A 13,790-nucleotide genomic window follows, 5' to 3' on the forward strand; every position below is an offset into this window, starting at 1 on the left:
GCCACGGAGGGGAAGGATGATGCCCACAGTGGGTCCTGAGCCTCAGTAGGGACCCACTGAACCCAAGGACACCCACCCTGAGCCCTGCAGCCCTTTTGGACACAGCAGAGAGGACAGCGTGGGTCACTAGTGACCCACAGCCCCTTCCAGGGTGGCGCAAAATCAGTCACAAAAAATTACTGAGGTCCTTCACCACGCCCTGGCAGTGCAGCAGCAGCAAGAAGGGGTTTGCACCTCCCTGTGCCCTGCACCAGAGTGTCCAGGTCATCCCAATCCCATGTGCTTTCCCAATCCCACAGTCCTTTCCAGGTGCTGTGGGATGCAAATCCCTCAGGTACCAGCACCCTGCCAGAGCTGTGCCCCCTGCACAACCAAAGGGCTGTTATCCCAGCAAGCTGCCAGGTAGAAGAAAACAAGAGCAGGAAGGATGTGGAGGGTGGGGAGGATGCCCCATGTCCAGCCCAGGGTGACAGTGCCTGCCAGGTTGGGTGGCCCCACTCCCACCCCGGCACCCACAGGGCGATGGGAACAGCAGCTCCCTCACGGCTCCCATCAGGGCTTCACCTCCAAACAATCCACTGCCAAAGAAACCAGAGCTTGACCTTTGCTGCTGCCGCTGCCCTAAGGCGAGGGGTAAGCCTGGATTTGCCCCTCTCCCAAATCCCGGGCACTGAACCGGAGCATTATGGAAATCCCTGAGCACAAAGGGGCCTCTCAGGAGAGGGGCTGTGGCCAGGCCACGTCCTGCTCAGGACCACGTGTCCCCAGTGGGGACAACCCCAGGCAAGACCCCGATGGGCACGTCCCCACTGTGGGAACACCAGCCCAGTGCAGCTCCACGGGGTCCAGCTGATCCCCCCAGCAGCACTGACTCCAACTGAGCTGTCCTGGCCATTCCCTGGCAATCCCACAGCTGGGGAATTTCTCAGCCACAAGCTGCAGGAAGCAGCATTTTTTCCCCTCTTTGCTGGCGTTTGAGCAGACTCAGACAGCGAAGGCACCCACGCTCTTCCCCCTGGGCAGGGCTGGAGCCAGGAACAGCAGCACAGGCTTGGCTGGAGCAGGGAGCAGCTGGCCCGGCCCAGGGAGAGACTGGGAGGAGGGAAGGAGGCTGGAGGAGACCGAAACCGCCACGTGCACGTGTTTTCGTTGAGAGAGACAACTTTTCCAGCCCGATCTGCCAAGGGGACACGCAGCCGGGATACCAGCGAGCTCCCCTGCTCCGGAGGGATCAGCTCCAGCACAACATGGGGCAGCAGCATGGGTCCTGGCAGGCTGGCATTTGTCCAGGAGGAGAAACATGGGATCTCCACCATTCTGGATTCAAAGGGATCTCATCAGATCCAGAGGGACCTGTTTCCTAGTGGGTGGGAGGGAAAGGAGCATCGGTCACTATGCAGAGTTCAAGCTGCTGGAACAGGGGGAAAAGTCCTTCCCACGCTCACCACGAACCCCCAGGCGAGAAGAGGGATTGCTATGGACAATGGGAAGGCAGAGGGAGATGCTGGGAATGAGCTTCCCTGATCCCACAGAGCTCCCTCCTTCCACAGGGGCTGTGCTGCAGCACAGAACTCACATCCCCTGCCCAACTCCTCAACACCCCAAAACACAGACACAACAGCACATGTCCATGTCCTCAGCACTGCTCCAAGGACAGGTGATGGATCCCAGATGGAGCCTCCAGCTCAGGGCAGAGCCCACAGGTGAGTTCACCACAGCTCCCAGACGGGGGCTGTGCCGGAGTCGGGCACCACCACCTGCCCTTTGGACTCCCCTGCTGCCTCCAGGCCAAGCCTTGAGCAATCACCAAACACTCATCTGTTCTGGCCCCATTCCTTGCCTTCACTGACCCCAGTCACGAGCAGGAATCCAGTCCTACAGCTTTGTGCTCCCACAGCACTCGCTGGGCACCGGGGATGCCGAGGGAAATCCCCCCGGAGGTGGTGGGGGCTCATGCCATGCACTGGGCACCGTGGGGAGCACCCTCCCACCCCCGAGAACACTCTGCACCCTGTTACAGGTGGGGCTCACAGAGAAGGAAAGGTATTTTCCCAAGGGCTGAGGCTGCTCAGGCTCTGAAGTCCTGGCTTTCACCTGTGCCAAGGCTGTGGGACTTGGGGGCACCATCACAGGACCATGTACCCAACCCCAGAGCCCACCAGGACCAGCACCAACTGCTCAGACCCACGGAGAACCTGCCCTGAAAGCCTGATTTTTGGGGATGGGGTGCAATCCCACTGCCCTGCAGAAAGCTGGCTGTTAGTCATCGAACACGGGATGGGGAAAACCTCTGCACCACAGGCCAGCGAGGACACGGCTCCTGGTCCCCCCCACCCTGGAGGAAGAGGTCATGGGTGCTACACTCAGCCTTGCAGAGCCCAATAAGGCACATGCAGGGTGGGAAGGATGGCACAAGCCATTGCACTGTCCCTTTGGGGCTGGTTCTCTCCTCCTGCTCTGCCACCGAGCCCACCTTGGAGCGAGGGGTGCAGTGGACATGGGGCAGGAGCAGGACACATCTGCACCCCCTCAGCCCGGCCCCTGCCCAGGAAGGGGGAGAACAGGCGCTGCTCTGTGAGTGCTGAGACCAGGGAAGTTCAATAGTTTACTCCCAATATTTGTCTTGGCTGGGCAGCACAGCTCGCTGGAGGAAATGGGGCAGGGGGAGGGCTCCAAACATCCTCTGCATTCCTTGTACCGAAAGCAAAGCCAGCGCTGTGGCACCCGTGCTTGGGGTCAACCAAATGTAAGGCCTTTTGTCTTTAGAAATCCTGCAATAAAACATCCAGGGGTGCAATTTTCCAAAAAGCAGGAGGGGCGAGGAGCCTTGGTCCCAGCCCTCAGCCTGACACGCAAACTACTCCCTTCTCCCAAAAACCCACAAGCCAAAGCCTTTGCACAAAATCTGCTGACCTGGACACAGCACCCAAAGCCTCTGGCTCTGCTGGGGCTCTCCTCGACCTCCCCCTCCAAAACTCAACCCTGCTGCCACAGCCCCATTGCACAACGCTGGCACCCGCTCCATCCCACGACACTGCCGGGAAACACGGGACCAAACTGAGGCCTGACGCAATCAGGGAACACCAGGGCTCATCCCACTGGGATGCTCAGCTCCGAAAATGACACATTTCAAACCCAGCTCCTTAAAAACCAGGCGGCCACAGAAGATGCCCCTTGCCCAGGAGCCAAGCACGCTCCAGCTGCTGCTCCCAGGAGAGGGGCTGGTGCTTATCTCCAGCCCAGGAGGGCTGGGGCAGATAAGGGGGTTTGGGGGACACGGTGTGTCCCCAGGGCAGCACGGGAGGATCTCCTGTGATAACCCCGGAGGCAGCGCCGGGCTCCGCCTGCTCCGGTTGATAAACCCGGGGTGGGTGTGTGGTGCCGGGCACAGGCCGGTGCCAGCCGTGAGCTCGGGGCAATCCATGCCCATGGGAAGGGCTGACAGGGAGCAGAAAGCCATGGGAAAGCAGGAACAGCCCCAGAACGGTGCTTGCAAAACCAAAAGGTGGATTTGGGTGCCCGGCAAAACCCCATCAGCCGCTCCAAGGTGATTTTTAAGCCCACATTCCAGCACGATACAGGGTCTCCCACGTACCCCATTCCAGCCCCCAGTGCCAGCGGAGCCCTGTGCTTGTTCACAGCTGCCAGACAAGAGCAGGGAACTCTTCCAGGCAAAGCCGACTGACTACTCACCCGCTTAGAACTAATTAGGGCTTGTCTTAATTAAATCCTGCTAACCATGAACAACCCCAAGGCCAGAATTAACTGATTTACCTGGGGTGGCCTCTGGCTGCTCATGAGGGACCGCAAGCCTGGCACAAGTGAGAGCCAGCCCCGTGCTGGCCATGGGGAGGCAGGAGCTGTCAGGAACTGGGAAGAGCCCCTGGAGCCCTTCCCCAGGGCAGAGCACCATTCCCCAGGGCAGAGCACCATTCCCCAGGGAATGCCAGTCCAGCTGGAGATACGGCCACATTCCCGGGGGCGGGAGCTCAGCCCACCGAGGCTGGAGCAGAGGGATTAGCCCTCCCACCACCTTTTGTGCTGCTCGTGTCTTTAACGGGATTAGTCCCTGTAATTCCTTAAGAGGGTTCAGTCACACAGTGCAGGGTGAGCAGCAGGGCTCTCAGTGTGGAGGCAGCGACCCCACTTCCAGCGGATGGTGATGGAGGGGCCCAGGATGGCATTGGGACACTCACTCACTGCTGATCCCTGTCCTACTCCTTCCTCAAACATCCCTGGCAGCACATGGGACAGCTGGAGACTCTCCCAAGGGAAAATCCACTGCCAGGCAGTCCAACTCGTGCAGCCTGGAGAAGAGAAGGCTCCAGGGAGACCTGAGAGCCCCTTCCAGTGCCTAAAGGGGCTCCAGGAGAGCTGGAGAGGGACATGGGACAAGGGATGGAGGGATAGGACAAGGGGGAATGGCTTTCCACTGCCAGAGGGCAGGGTTAGATGGGATACTGGAAAAAAATTCTTCCCTGTGAGGGTGGGGAGGCCCTGGCACAGGTTGCCCAGGGAAGCTGAGGCTGCTCCATCCCTGGAAGTGTCCAAGGCCAGGTTGAACGGGGCTTGGAGCAACCTGAGCTAGTGGAAGGTGTCCCTGCCCATGGCAGGGGGTGGGACTGGATGGGCTTTAAGGTCCCTTCCAACCCAAACCATTCCAGGATTCTGTGTCCACAGAGCATCTCCTCACACTTCTTCAGCACCAGAACCTACAGGGAACCATCTTTCTTACCTTCCCCTTCCTCATAAAGCTACTTTTCACTTTGGCTTTCACACACTCACTGCTACCAAACATCCACCAGCAGCTTATTGTACCTGGAAACAAACTCTTGCAAAATTTTAGTGGGAAAAGAGAGACACTGAGCCAACAAAATCCAGCCCCACGTCTGGATATGGCCTGAACGCAGCAACGGAACCAAAACACTCAGGGGGCCAGGCAAAAGCTGTAATGAAATTAAATTACAATATGGATCTTGCCAGAAATAATTATGTCAACAACTTGGGGTTTAATTTCTTATTTAAAGGAATAAACCTGTGGATTTGAAAAAACCCTTTACTGATTACGAGTTTGACTTTTGCTCTCTCATATCCCAACCTGGGGTCTCCCAACACCATTGCCTGTAAAAATCTCCGTATCTAGAGACAGAGCCAAGGTCTGGGAGACAAAACCAGCTCAAAACAGACCTTCATTTCCACTCTGAGCTATTCACAGTGCTGAGCACATCCTTCCACCTCACAGCCTTGGTCTCCCAGAGGGCCTGAACGAAGCTCACAAAGGTGATGCCACATGTCAGGGCTGTGGGCAGATGGTGTTTCATGGATTAAAAGGAGCTCTTTAAAAACCTTGTTTGGAAGTCAGGTGTACCTGGTCAGCAGCTGGAAGCCCTGGTCCCCTCTAGCACACTTTACTCCCTGTGGTTCCATTCTCCACAAGCAATATGAAACTCCAGCACCTTTTATCCAGGTGGGAGCAGCCCCACATCCAGGGGCCGGGCAGGAGGAGGTGGGATTCACCCAGACCTGCGGCACCACCAAGTCTGGGATCAAACTCCTGGAGATGATTTATCCAGCCACGCTGCACAGCAGCACTGGGACAGCCCTGGCTAAACAGCTGGGAATGTGCAGCGTGTCCCCCCCTCCACAACTCACTTGGGTCTTGGGAATAAAGAGGGAATCCAAAAAGAAAACCCAAACCCAATATTGTTTTAAGGTTTCCTCCACCACGACAAGACCACGAGCCCGACCAGGCTGGAGAAGCTCCAAGGGATGGAGGGGAGGCACAGCAGGGGCTCTGTGCAGCTGCCAGGGCACACGAGGAAGGCCCTGGCGCTGCCAGAAGATTTTTAATTTATTTGAAACCATTTAATAGTCCTCCTATTGAACAGAACCATCGGCAGCTGGCGAGGAGCCCACTCGTGAGCGGGGCTGTTATTGAACAAGGCTGCTGGAGCCAATCCCTGCGGGCAGAGGGGGCCGGAGCAAGCTGCACTTCCAACAGCTCCCACTTAATATCAGTTTTCCAATCGTTTTGAGGGAAAGTTTTTGATTACTCGGGGATGCAGAAGGGATCAGCACCGGCTGGACCACACGCAGCATCTCTCGGTGTCAGCAGCATCCCCTCCTGCAGCCGGGCACTGGGCTGGGATCAACACCCCACCCACTCCTCCCCCCCCCAGTGATGAGGGGGTCCCGGGGGTCACCCCACTGCCCTCTCAAAGGACCGGGTGTCCCTTGGGAGCGTGTGGCTCCGAGAACAAAGGCTCTTGGCAGGGCACAGCTCCTCCCGATGCTAATCTGCCTCTTGCCTCCCACCCGCTTTGTGTTTCACTAAAAATATCCCGGCGGAGGAAGTTTCTGCCGCGGGGTGGATGCTCTCCTCCCCGGGAGGGGCTTCCTGCGCTGCCCCGGCACGAAAATAACCCCCCAGAGCAGCCCCTTCCCCGGACCCGCTGCCCTCACTGAGCCTGCATGGGCGAGCTGTGGCTGGGGACGCCTGCTCAGCCCCATCCCATCCCCACAGCCCACCCACGGCTCCAGAGCACTTGGGGGATGGGACACAGCCACAGTCCACACAGAAGGAAGTGCTTTGCATCCAAAACCCCTTCCCACAGCACCGGGAGGATGGGAGCGTGCGGGACCTGCGGGGTGGGAAGCCAGGGCTGACCCTGCCAAGCAACACACTGGTTTATCCACCTCACAACCCCGTGGGCGAGTGTCTCGTCTTGAACCTGGATTGTATCCAGCAGGACAAGGCTCAGATCCCTGCCAGCACCTCCTCCAAGCGCTGTGGTGATGCCCAGCACACGCTGCTCATCCCAAGCCAAAGCTTCTCCAGCTGCCACACGCCCCAAGCTCCGTTCCCGAGGTGCTGAGCTGGAGCTGCTCCAGAGCCCACCCCCAGTCCAGCCCCGTGACACACGATGCCAGAGCCCGGCACCATCAATAATGCAGCGGGGTCAGCGCTGGCTTCCCCAGGCTCGGCCCAGCTGCTGCCCTGCGTTTGGGATTGAAGCACAACCCCAGACCCAAGGGATCCCTCTGCTGCTCCTTGGCTGAGCTCCCACATAAAACACCCCTCCACGAGTGCCCACTGCAGTGGCATTCTTTGGGGGGAGGCAGGGGGTCTCCAGCCCCACTGTCCTGCTCCCAGTTCCCCACAGGCATCTTCCCTTCCACACCCATCCCACCCCGTATCCTCAGCTGGGAACAGCACCCGGAGCAGCTCCACACCACGGCTGCAGAAACAGTTTGCAGAGTTTCTTTTTAAGCAGAGAAAGGCAGAGCTCACAGTGACACATCCCTGCCCTGATGGGCACACACACAGCTTCCCTTCAGCTCTGCCCATCCAGACCCTCAGATTCCACAGGAATAGCTGCTGTGGGAAGGGCAGGGAATGCCACAGGGACACAGCCACAGAGCCCTGGGCTCTGTGCCGGAAGGTTTCCCCACAGCAGGAACCTCACCCAGGCTGTGCCAGGGATAAGCTTTGCCATCCTCCCCATCACCCCCTCCCGCAGGTCTGAGCCTGCCACGGGGAGCACAGGATGCTGCAGGGAAGTGCTTTAATTCAAACCATCCCCTCACTTATTTATTTATTTTTTTTAAATTGCATAATTGCTGCAGACATTTCTGCTCATGTTTGGTTTTATTACATCTTTGCGGTTATTCTACAAGCCCTAAATTTTGGGCCTCAACTGAGCTGGCAAAGCGCTCCAAAAACATCTGTCCTGAGTTACTTCCCTTCCAGTGCTCCGGCAGGAGACATCACAACACCAGGGGTTTATTTGCATCAGAGAAAAGTTCTTATTCCTGACCCAAAGAGAAGAGTAAATATTTACAGCCCCAACGTCAGTGCTGGCCCCACACCTGGTCCCAACAGGCACCTGGCCACCATCCTGCAGAGAGCAACACATCTGTCCCCAGGCACATCAGGCCAGGGCACACAGGAGCTGCCACAACCCCGTGGCACCTGAGGGACACCCATTCCTGCCAGCAGCAATCCCAAGGTGACACCGTCCCTCCCTGAGCAGGGGACAATCAACAACCAGCCGTTAATTCCCCTCCATTAAAATTCCCAGACTCAACAGGCTTAAATCCAGCAGCTACAAGACGTGGGCTTGTTCCCCAAAGGATAAACTTTGGAGAAGTTTATCCTTTGTAAAGGTTGTGAAGGTCCCTCTGCACACCCACCCCCCGCAGCCCGATTTGGCGAGACCGGAGCAGCAATGGAGGGAATTAACCCCAAGTGCCTTTTGGTGGCTTTGCTGTTGTTCTTATTTCTCCTATAAACACACCTGGAGAAAGCACCGAGGCAGCAAGTCCCAAGGACACCCCAAATGCATCTCACACAGCCCGTGGGCCCTAACGGGGGTCCCAGTGATGGCACAGCAGGAATGGGACAGAGGAGCTACAGCCGCCTGTGAAGGTGCTGCCAGCCCTGGGCCATGACCCCTGTCCACCAGGGGCACCTCTGGAGTGAGCAGCAGCACCCAGGTGAGCGCTGGCAGCACTGCCCAGTGCCAGCCCTGCAGCTCGCCTGCCTTCTACATTTAGCATTTCATTAACAGCCACTGCTGCCCAAAGGCACCTTTGCCATTAAAGCAGCTCACACCAGGCACCCAGAGCAGCCCCTGCCATTCTGGGACCCCCCTGTTCCCCATCCCTGGACCTGCCAGGGGTGCTGGAGCCTGTCAGGGCAAAGCAGCCCCCTGGAAAGCAGGAAACAGCCCAGTGGCCACAAGAACACGTTGGAGACAGGGGAGTACATGGCATGGGGACATGTGCCCTGCCAGGGGACACAGCACGGGGCAGGCAGCGAGCAAGCAAACCCCCAAACCCCTCCCAGCCCAGCAGACATGGGTATGGGCACAGCAGGGACAGGGCAAGGCAGCCCCAGCTCCCTGTGCCACCCCGGCCACGCAGGGCACAAGTGGTGCTGGGGACAGCAGAGCTGTGAGAGGGGCAGCCACTGGCTGCCAGCCCTGCCAACCTGCACCCAGGGCAGGCAGCAGGATTGGAAATAGGTGCTGAATTATTCATGGCATCACCGGGTTCCTGGAGCACGAGGTCCTGGGCACCAGGGCCCTGCTGGGGTGCACAGTGACCTCACCACCCACGGCAGAGCTTGGGGGGTCACCCCTCTTGGGAAATCAGTCTGGGACAGCATGGGGGGGCTGGCAGGGCTGTGCCCACCCTCCCTGCTCCATCACCCCCCACTGCCCACCCTGCCAGCCATCCTGGGTGCCAGACTTCCCTCCTCTTTTTGTTTCAGTTGCTCCTTGCTTTGGGCTGCCCTGAACAACCCGGCCCCAAATCCAGGAAAACTCCAGCCTTTATATAAACAAATGTGCTCACAAAAATGCAGCTCCCTGGGAGCAGCCTGGAGCATCAGCCCGGGTTCCCACAGGGGCAGGCTGGGGCCACAGGTCTGCAGGGGGGAGGGAGCTGCCTTTTCTCCTCCTTCACTAAACACCTCCAGGGGAGCTCACAAAAGCCCTAAATCTGGCTGGGGACAAATCCCAGCTGCCAAAGCCCCACTGCAGGGGCTGAAATCTCCTCAAGTCCTCCCACACTTAGGAGCTGCACATCCCAGTGCCTGTGATCTGCAGGAGTAGGATGGGGCTCAAACTGCCCCATGGAGGGACAGCACTGGGGGGCCGAGCATGGCACAAACCGGGGTCAGCCACCCTATGTCCACCATCCCCTGGCCTCCAGCTGCTTTGGGACACAGAAGGAGGGACATGTCCCCCAGACAAAGAGCCTGGAGCAGGTTTTACCACCTTGAAGCGAGCAGGACTGCACAGGAGCAGGGTCAGCTCCTGCTGCTCCGGCCACCCCTGACCTCACACCAGGGTCACACACTCCAGCACGGACAAGTGACCTTGGCCAGGGGAGCTGGCAGGGCCCAGCTCTCGAGGGCTGCCAAGGCAGGAGCAAACCAGCTGCTGACCCAAGGCTCTGTGAGTGCCCGACATGCTCAGCAGCCCGTCCCCAACCCCACACAGGGGACGTCATTCCTGGAGTCAGTTCCCTTTGTCCAGTGCAGGCTACACCAAAATCAGCTCTGTCTCATCAAGCACTGAATGCCCAGGCAAAGTCCCCACCAAGCCCCCAGTCCCTCTGATGGGGACATGGGGGCTTCTCCCCACTCACACCCAGCCCTGCTCAGCTCTCCCTGTCCCACCCTCTCCTTGGAGGAGCCAAAACCCAAAGGCCGGAAGGGACTGTCCTGTTCCCCTGGCCTGACTTCCCGTCAGAACACGCTCTTGGATCCCGACCAGCACACGAAACAGAGACAGGAGAGGAAATCCCCAGTTTGGAAAGCCACCCCCAACCATGCACAGCAAACCCCCACCTCGGGAATGTCAACCATCCCAGGGGTGCACCAACCCCCCGAGGAAACACACCCATCATCGTCACACAGACCTTCCAACAGCTTCAAATGACGCAAAAAATACAAAAAATCAAATATTGCCTCCAATCCTGCCCTGTCAGGGAAGGGCAACCCTCCTCTGCAAGATCCCAAACAGCTCCAGAGGGAAGAACCACAGGGTGAGAGCCCCTCATTATCACTGGGATGCTCACACCTCACACCAGCATCACCCCTTATCTGCACAGGGGGATTTCCCCATGGAGGGCTCCTGAGGACATGACACTTTCCTGACTTTCCCACTGATCTCCTCCCAGCAGCCCAATGGGGTCAGCACTCAGCCCCCAGCCCTGCTCCGAGGGGACAGAGACCAGGCAGCCCCTGCAAGGCCCCCAGGGAGGAGGAGGAAGATGAGGAGGGGGACACCCATGGCAGCTCTGTGCTGGAGGAGGGCATTGAGCACCAGTGGCAGCACAGAGCAGTGAGCACAGGAGGGGACAGCGCAGGGACACGGAAGGGAAGGGGACAGATGGCTGTGGAGCAGTGCCAGAGTCACCAGCTCGGCCATGCAACGCCCACACAGCTCCTGTCACATTCCCACCTGGAGCAGGGGCAGCCTGGAGCGAGCCCTGCTATCTGCAGAGCACAACCCTGCGCCGTCCCCGCCAGCCCCGGCAGCCATGGAAACTGGACATTTTCCATCCCGAATTCTTTCCCCTTTGGAAAGGAGTTTACCAATAAAAGGCACAGTCCAGACCCAGGCCACTTAAAAAGAGCTAATTTCCTTCCTATTTCAGCAAAAAGCTGAGAACACGCTCGTCCCAGATGTTCCCTCCCTCCTGCAAATAATGGAGGGGAGAGAAGCTCATTCAGAGCTGCAGCTTTGCCATGCCCCTGCTCTGAGCCGCCTGTCCCAGGGCCAGGAAAGGTCCAGGCTGGGACACCGACCTCGGCTGAGGCCCCACGGGGTCACTGATCCCCAGGGCTGACAACCCCGGGACACCCTCGGGGGGCACTCAAGGGGAGGGAGCCGTGCAGCCCCCAGTAGCCAACACTGCCTGGAACAAGAGCCAAGGAGTCCAAAGTGCAGCTCGGGACACAGCGGGGTCCCTGAGCCGACAGCCACACACAGGAGGTTTTACTGCGACGGGACAAGCCATGCTAACAGAGGAAGGTGCTCCCAGGGGGGCTCACACCCCTGCCCCACCCCTGCCCCACCCTGCCCTCACCTTCCTGCTGCCGTGCGAGGAGAAGCTGTGGGAATGCCGCTGGAGGCTGCCCCCGCTCAGATCCAGCTGCGGCTTCCAGACCTCCCCGTTGTCGCTGCCCAGGGCCTTGGAGGGCGAGACGCCGGAGCTGAGCAGGATCCCGTTGTGCACCATGTCCTCGGTGCAGGTCAGGCGCAGGCTGCACAGGTACTCGTCCGTCTCCTTGTCCACCACCAGCAGGCGCGTCTCCGTCTCCACGGCTTTGATGCGCTGCACGACCTGGGAAGGAGAGGGACAGCTGAGCAGGAACACAGGGAACTCTCAGGGGTGGCAGGAGCTGGACCCAAGGGCCATCAGCTCTCCCCCACTCTCCAGCAGCTCTGGTCTGGGTGAAGGTTTGCTGTCACTTCCAGCCATCACTGATGGGGGAGAAGCGCCGAATAAGCTTTGGGAGATGCCCAGGATGGAGCCTGCAGCCCTGGGTGATGATGGTGGTGGCTCTTTCAGCCTGTTCCCTGCAGCCACACAGCAGCAGAGATCACCCACTCCAACCCTGGGTGGTTTTAGGAAGGAAACAGCCCAATCCATGCATCCAACCTCCATCTGTGCTAGGGACCAGCAGAGATAAGGGAAGACAGTGCTGGGAGCAGGAGATGGGCCTGTCCCCACCAGGATCCAGCTCCAGGCATACTGAATGGGGATGCTGTCCTGCTCTGCCTGGCTCCTTCGAACAGATCAGTGACTGGCAGAGGCTCCAACAGGCACTTGTGGTGCCAGCATGGTGGGGAGAGCCGGGAGGAGCTGATCCCACAGCCAGGCAGGGGGGTAGATCCCACCAGCATGGGCTGAGATGGAAACAGGGCAAATCCAGGACACCCACAGGAGCAGGGCAAAGGGAAACCACTTCCAGACTCTCTGCTGGCAGCCACTGAGAGCACCCCCTCCCTGCACAGGCCTTCATCCGAGGAGGAGGAGGAGGGGTGGTATCACTGGCAGTGCTGTTCGGCCACCACCCGCAACCATGGGGTGGCCCTGAACACCTCACACATGCTGGGCACCCCCCAAAAGCAGCACTGGGCTCCTTGCAGGGCCCCCTGCTCTGATCTAGGTCACACCAGCCAGACACGCCACAACCGCCAAGGTTAGAGCGACAAACGAGCCTAATGCGCAATTAGCCAGCGTTTATTTACTCCCTGCGAGCGCCACTCAAGGTCAACAGAGCCCGGATCTGCAAAGGAGGGAAAAAAACCAACCCCCAAGAAATTTATAGGCTGCAGACAAGGCTGCTTGTCCTGAACCAAGCCATCCACTGCAGCTCCGTCTCCGTGTGCCGTGCCGGGCGGTCGTGCCCAGGGCTGCCACCCGTAACCAGCCCGAACGGTGCTGATCCGTCAGGCCCCAGAAAATCCATCTGCTCCCGTTCAGATCCATCTACACCTGACATCAGACGGTGCTGCTGACACCAGCAATGCCTGTGCAGGGACACTTCTCCCAGAGGGGACCTGGCAGCAGCAGCCAACACGCGGCAGCAGTGACACAGATGGGGAACGTGCTGGTCCTGCACAGCGATGATCTCCAGACCCCACAGTTTGGATGCTCCAGGCAGGGAATCACAGCAGTCCCACAGACCCCAACGACACTCAGAGGCACCACAGAAGGGTCCCAACCCAGCAGGGAGCTGTGCCAGGATCACCCAGCACCGAGTTCCTCAACAGCCACAGCGAGAGCAGTGCTGGAGCAGATGGAGCAAGCATTTCCCGAGTCCCCCTGAGCCAGGCAGGGATGGAGAGTGGCACATAGCAGCCCCTCACCATGAGCAGAAGGGGTTTTCTGTGACGAGCCCCCCCAGGCAGCAAGTCTCTCTGGGGACAGAGCAGTGAGGTGAGAGGCAAAGCAGTGGCGGGGCCCCGACAAGGTCCTGCCCAGCACCGTACCCGCTTCCGAGCCATGCTCACAGCCCCGAGCCCACGGCGCTTCTGGAGACGCCGCAGCCTCCCCCGAGCATCTGGCGCCTCGGGACCTTCTCAGCACCGGTCCCAGCCCCATGATTTCCGCAGCTCCACCCAAACAGACTTTCACCCCTGGCGACACCAGCACCAGCCCGGCAGAGCCGGCCGGGGCCCTTCCACCCTTGCCAAACAACAGCCGCCCAGGAAGGGGACTCACGATGCCACTGGGAGCAGCTCCGAAAGGGGTGCCTGTGCCCTGTT

The 13,790-nt window shown here is 59.2% G+C and overlaps 1 protein-coding gene across 1 annotated transcript in view; it reads right to left on the reverse strand.

Moving 5' to 3' along the window:
* The window catches only part of SLC9A3R2 (SLC9A3 regulator 2), a 32,916-nt gene that overhangs the window by 16,858 nt on the left and 2,268 nt on the right, over positions 1 to 13,790 (reverse strand). Inside the window, exon 2 of the mRNA XM_017823137.1 lies at positions 11,602 to 11,859. Within this exon, the coding sequence (XP_017678626.1) occupies positions 11,602 to 11,859 (258 nt within the window). The remainder of the gene's footprint in view (positions 1 to 11,601; positions 11,860 to 13,790) is intronic.

The sequence above is a fragment of the Lepidothrix coronata genome, unplaced genomic scaffold, assembly GCF_001604755.1.
Source record: "Lepidothrix coronata isolate B3197 unplaced genomic scaffold, Lepidothrix_coronata-1.0 Scaffold101, whole genome shotgun sequence".
Lineage (NCBI taxonomy): Eukaryota > Metazoa > Chordata > Aves > Passeriformes > Pipridae > Lepidothrix > Lepidothrix coronata.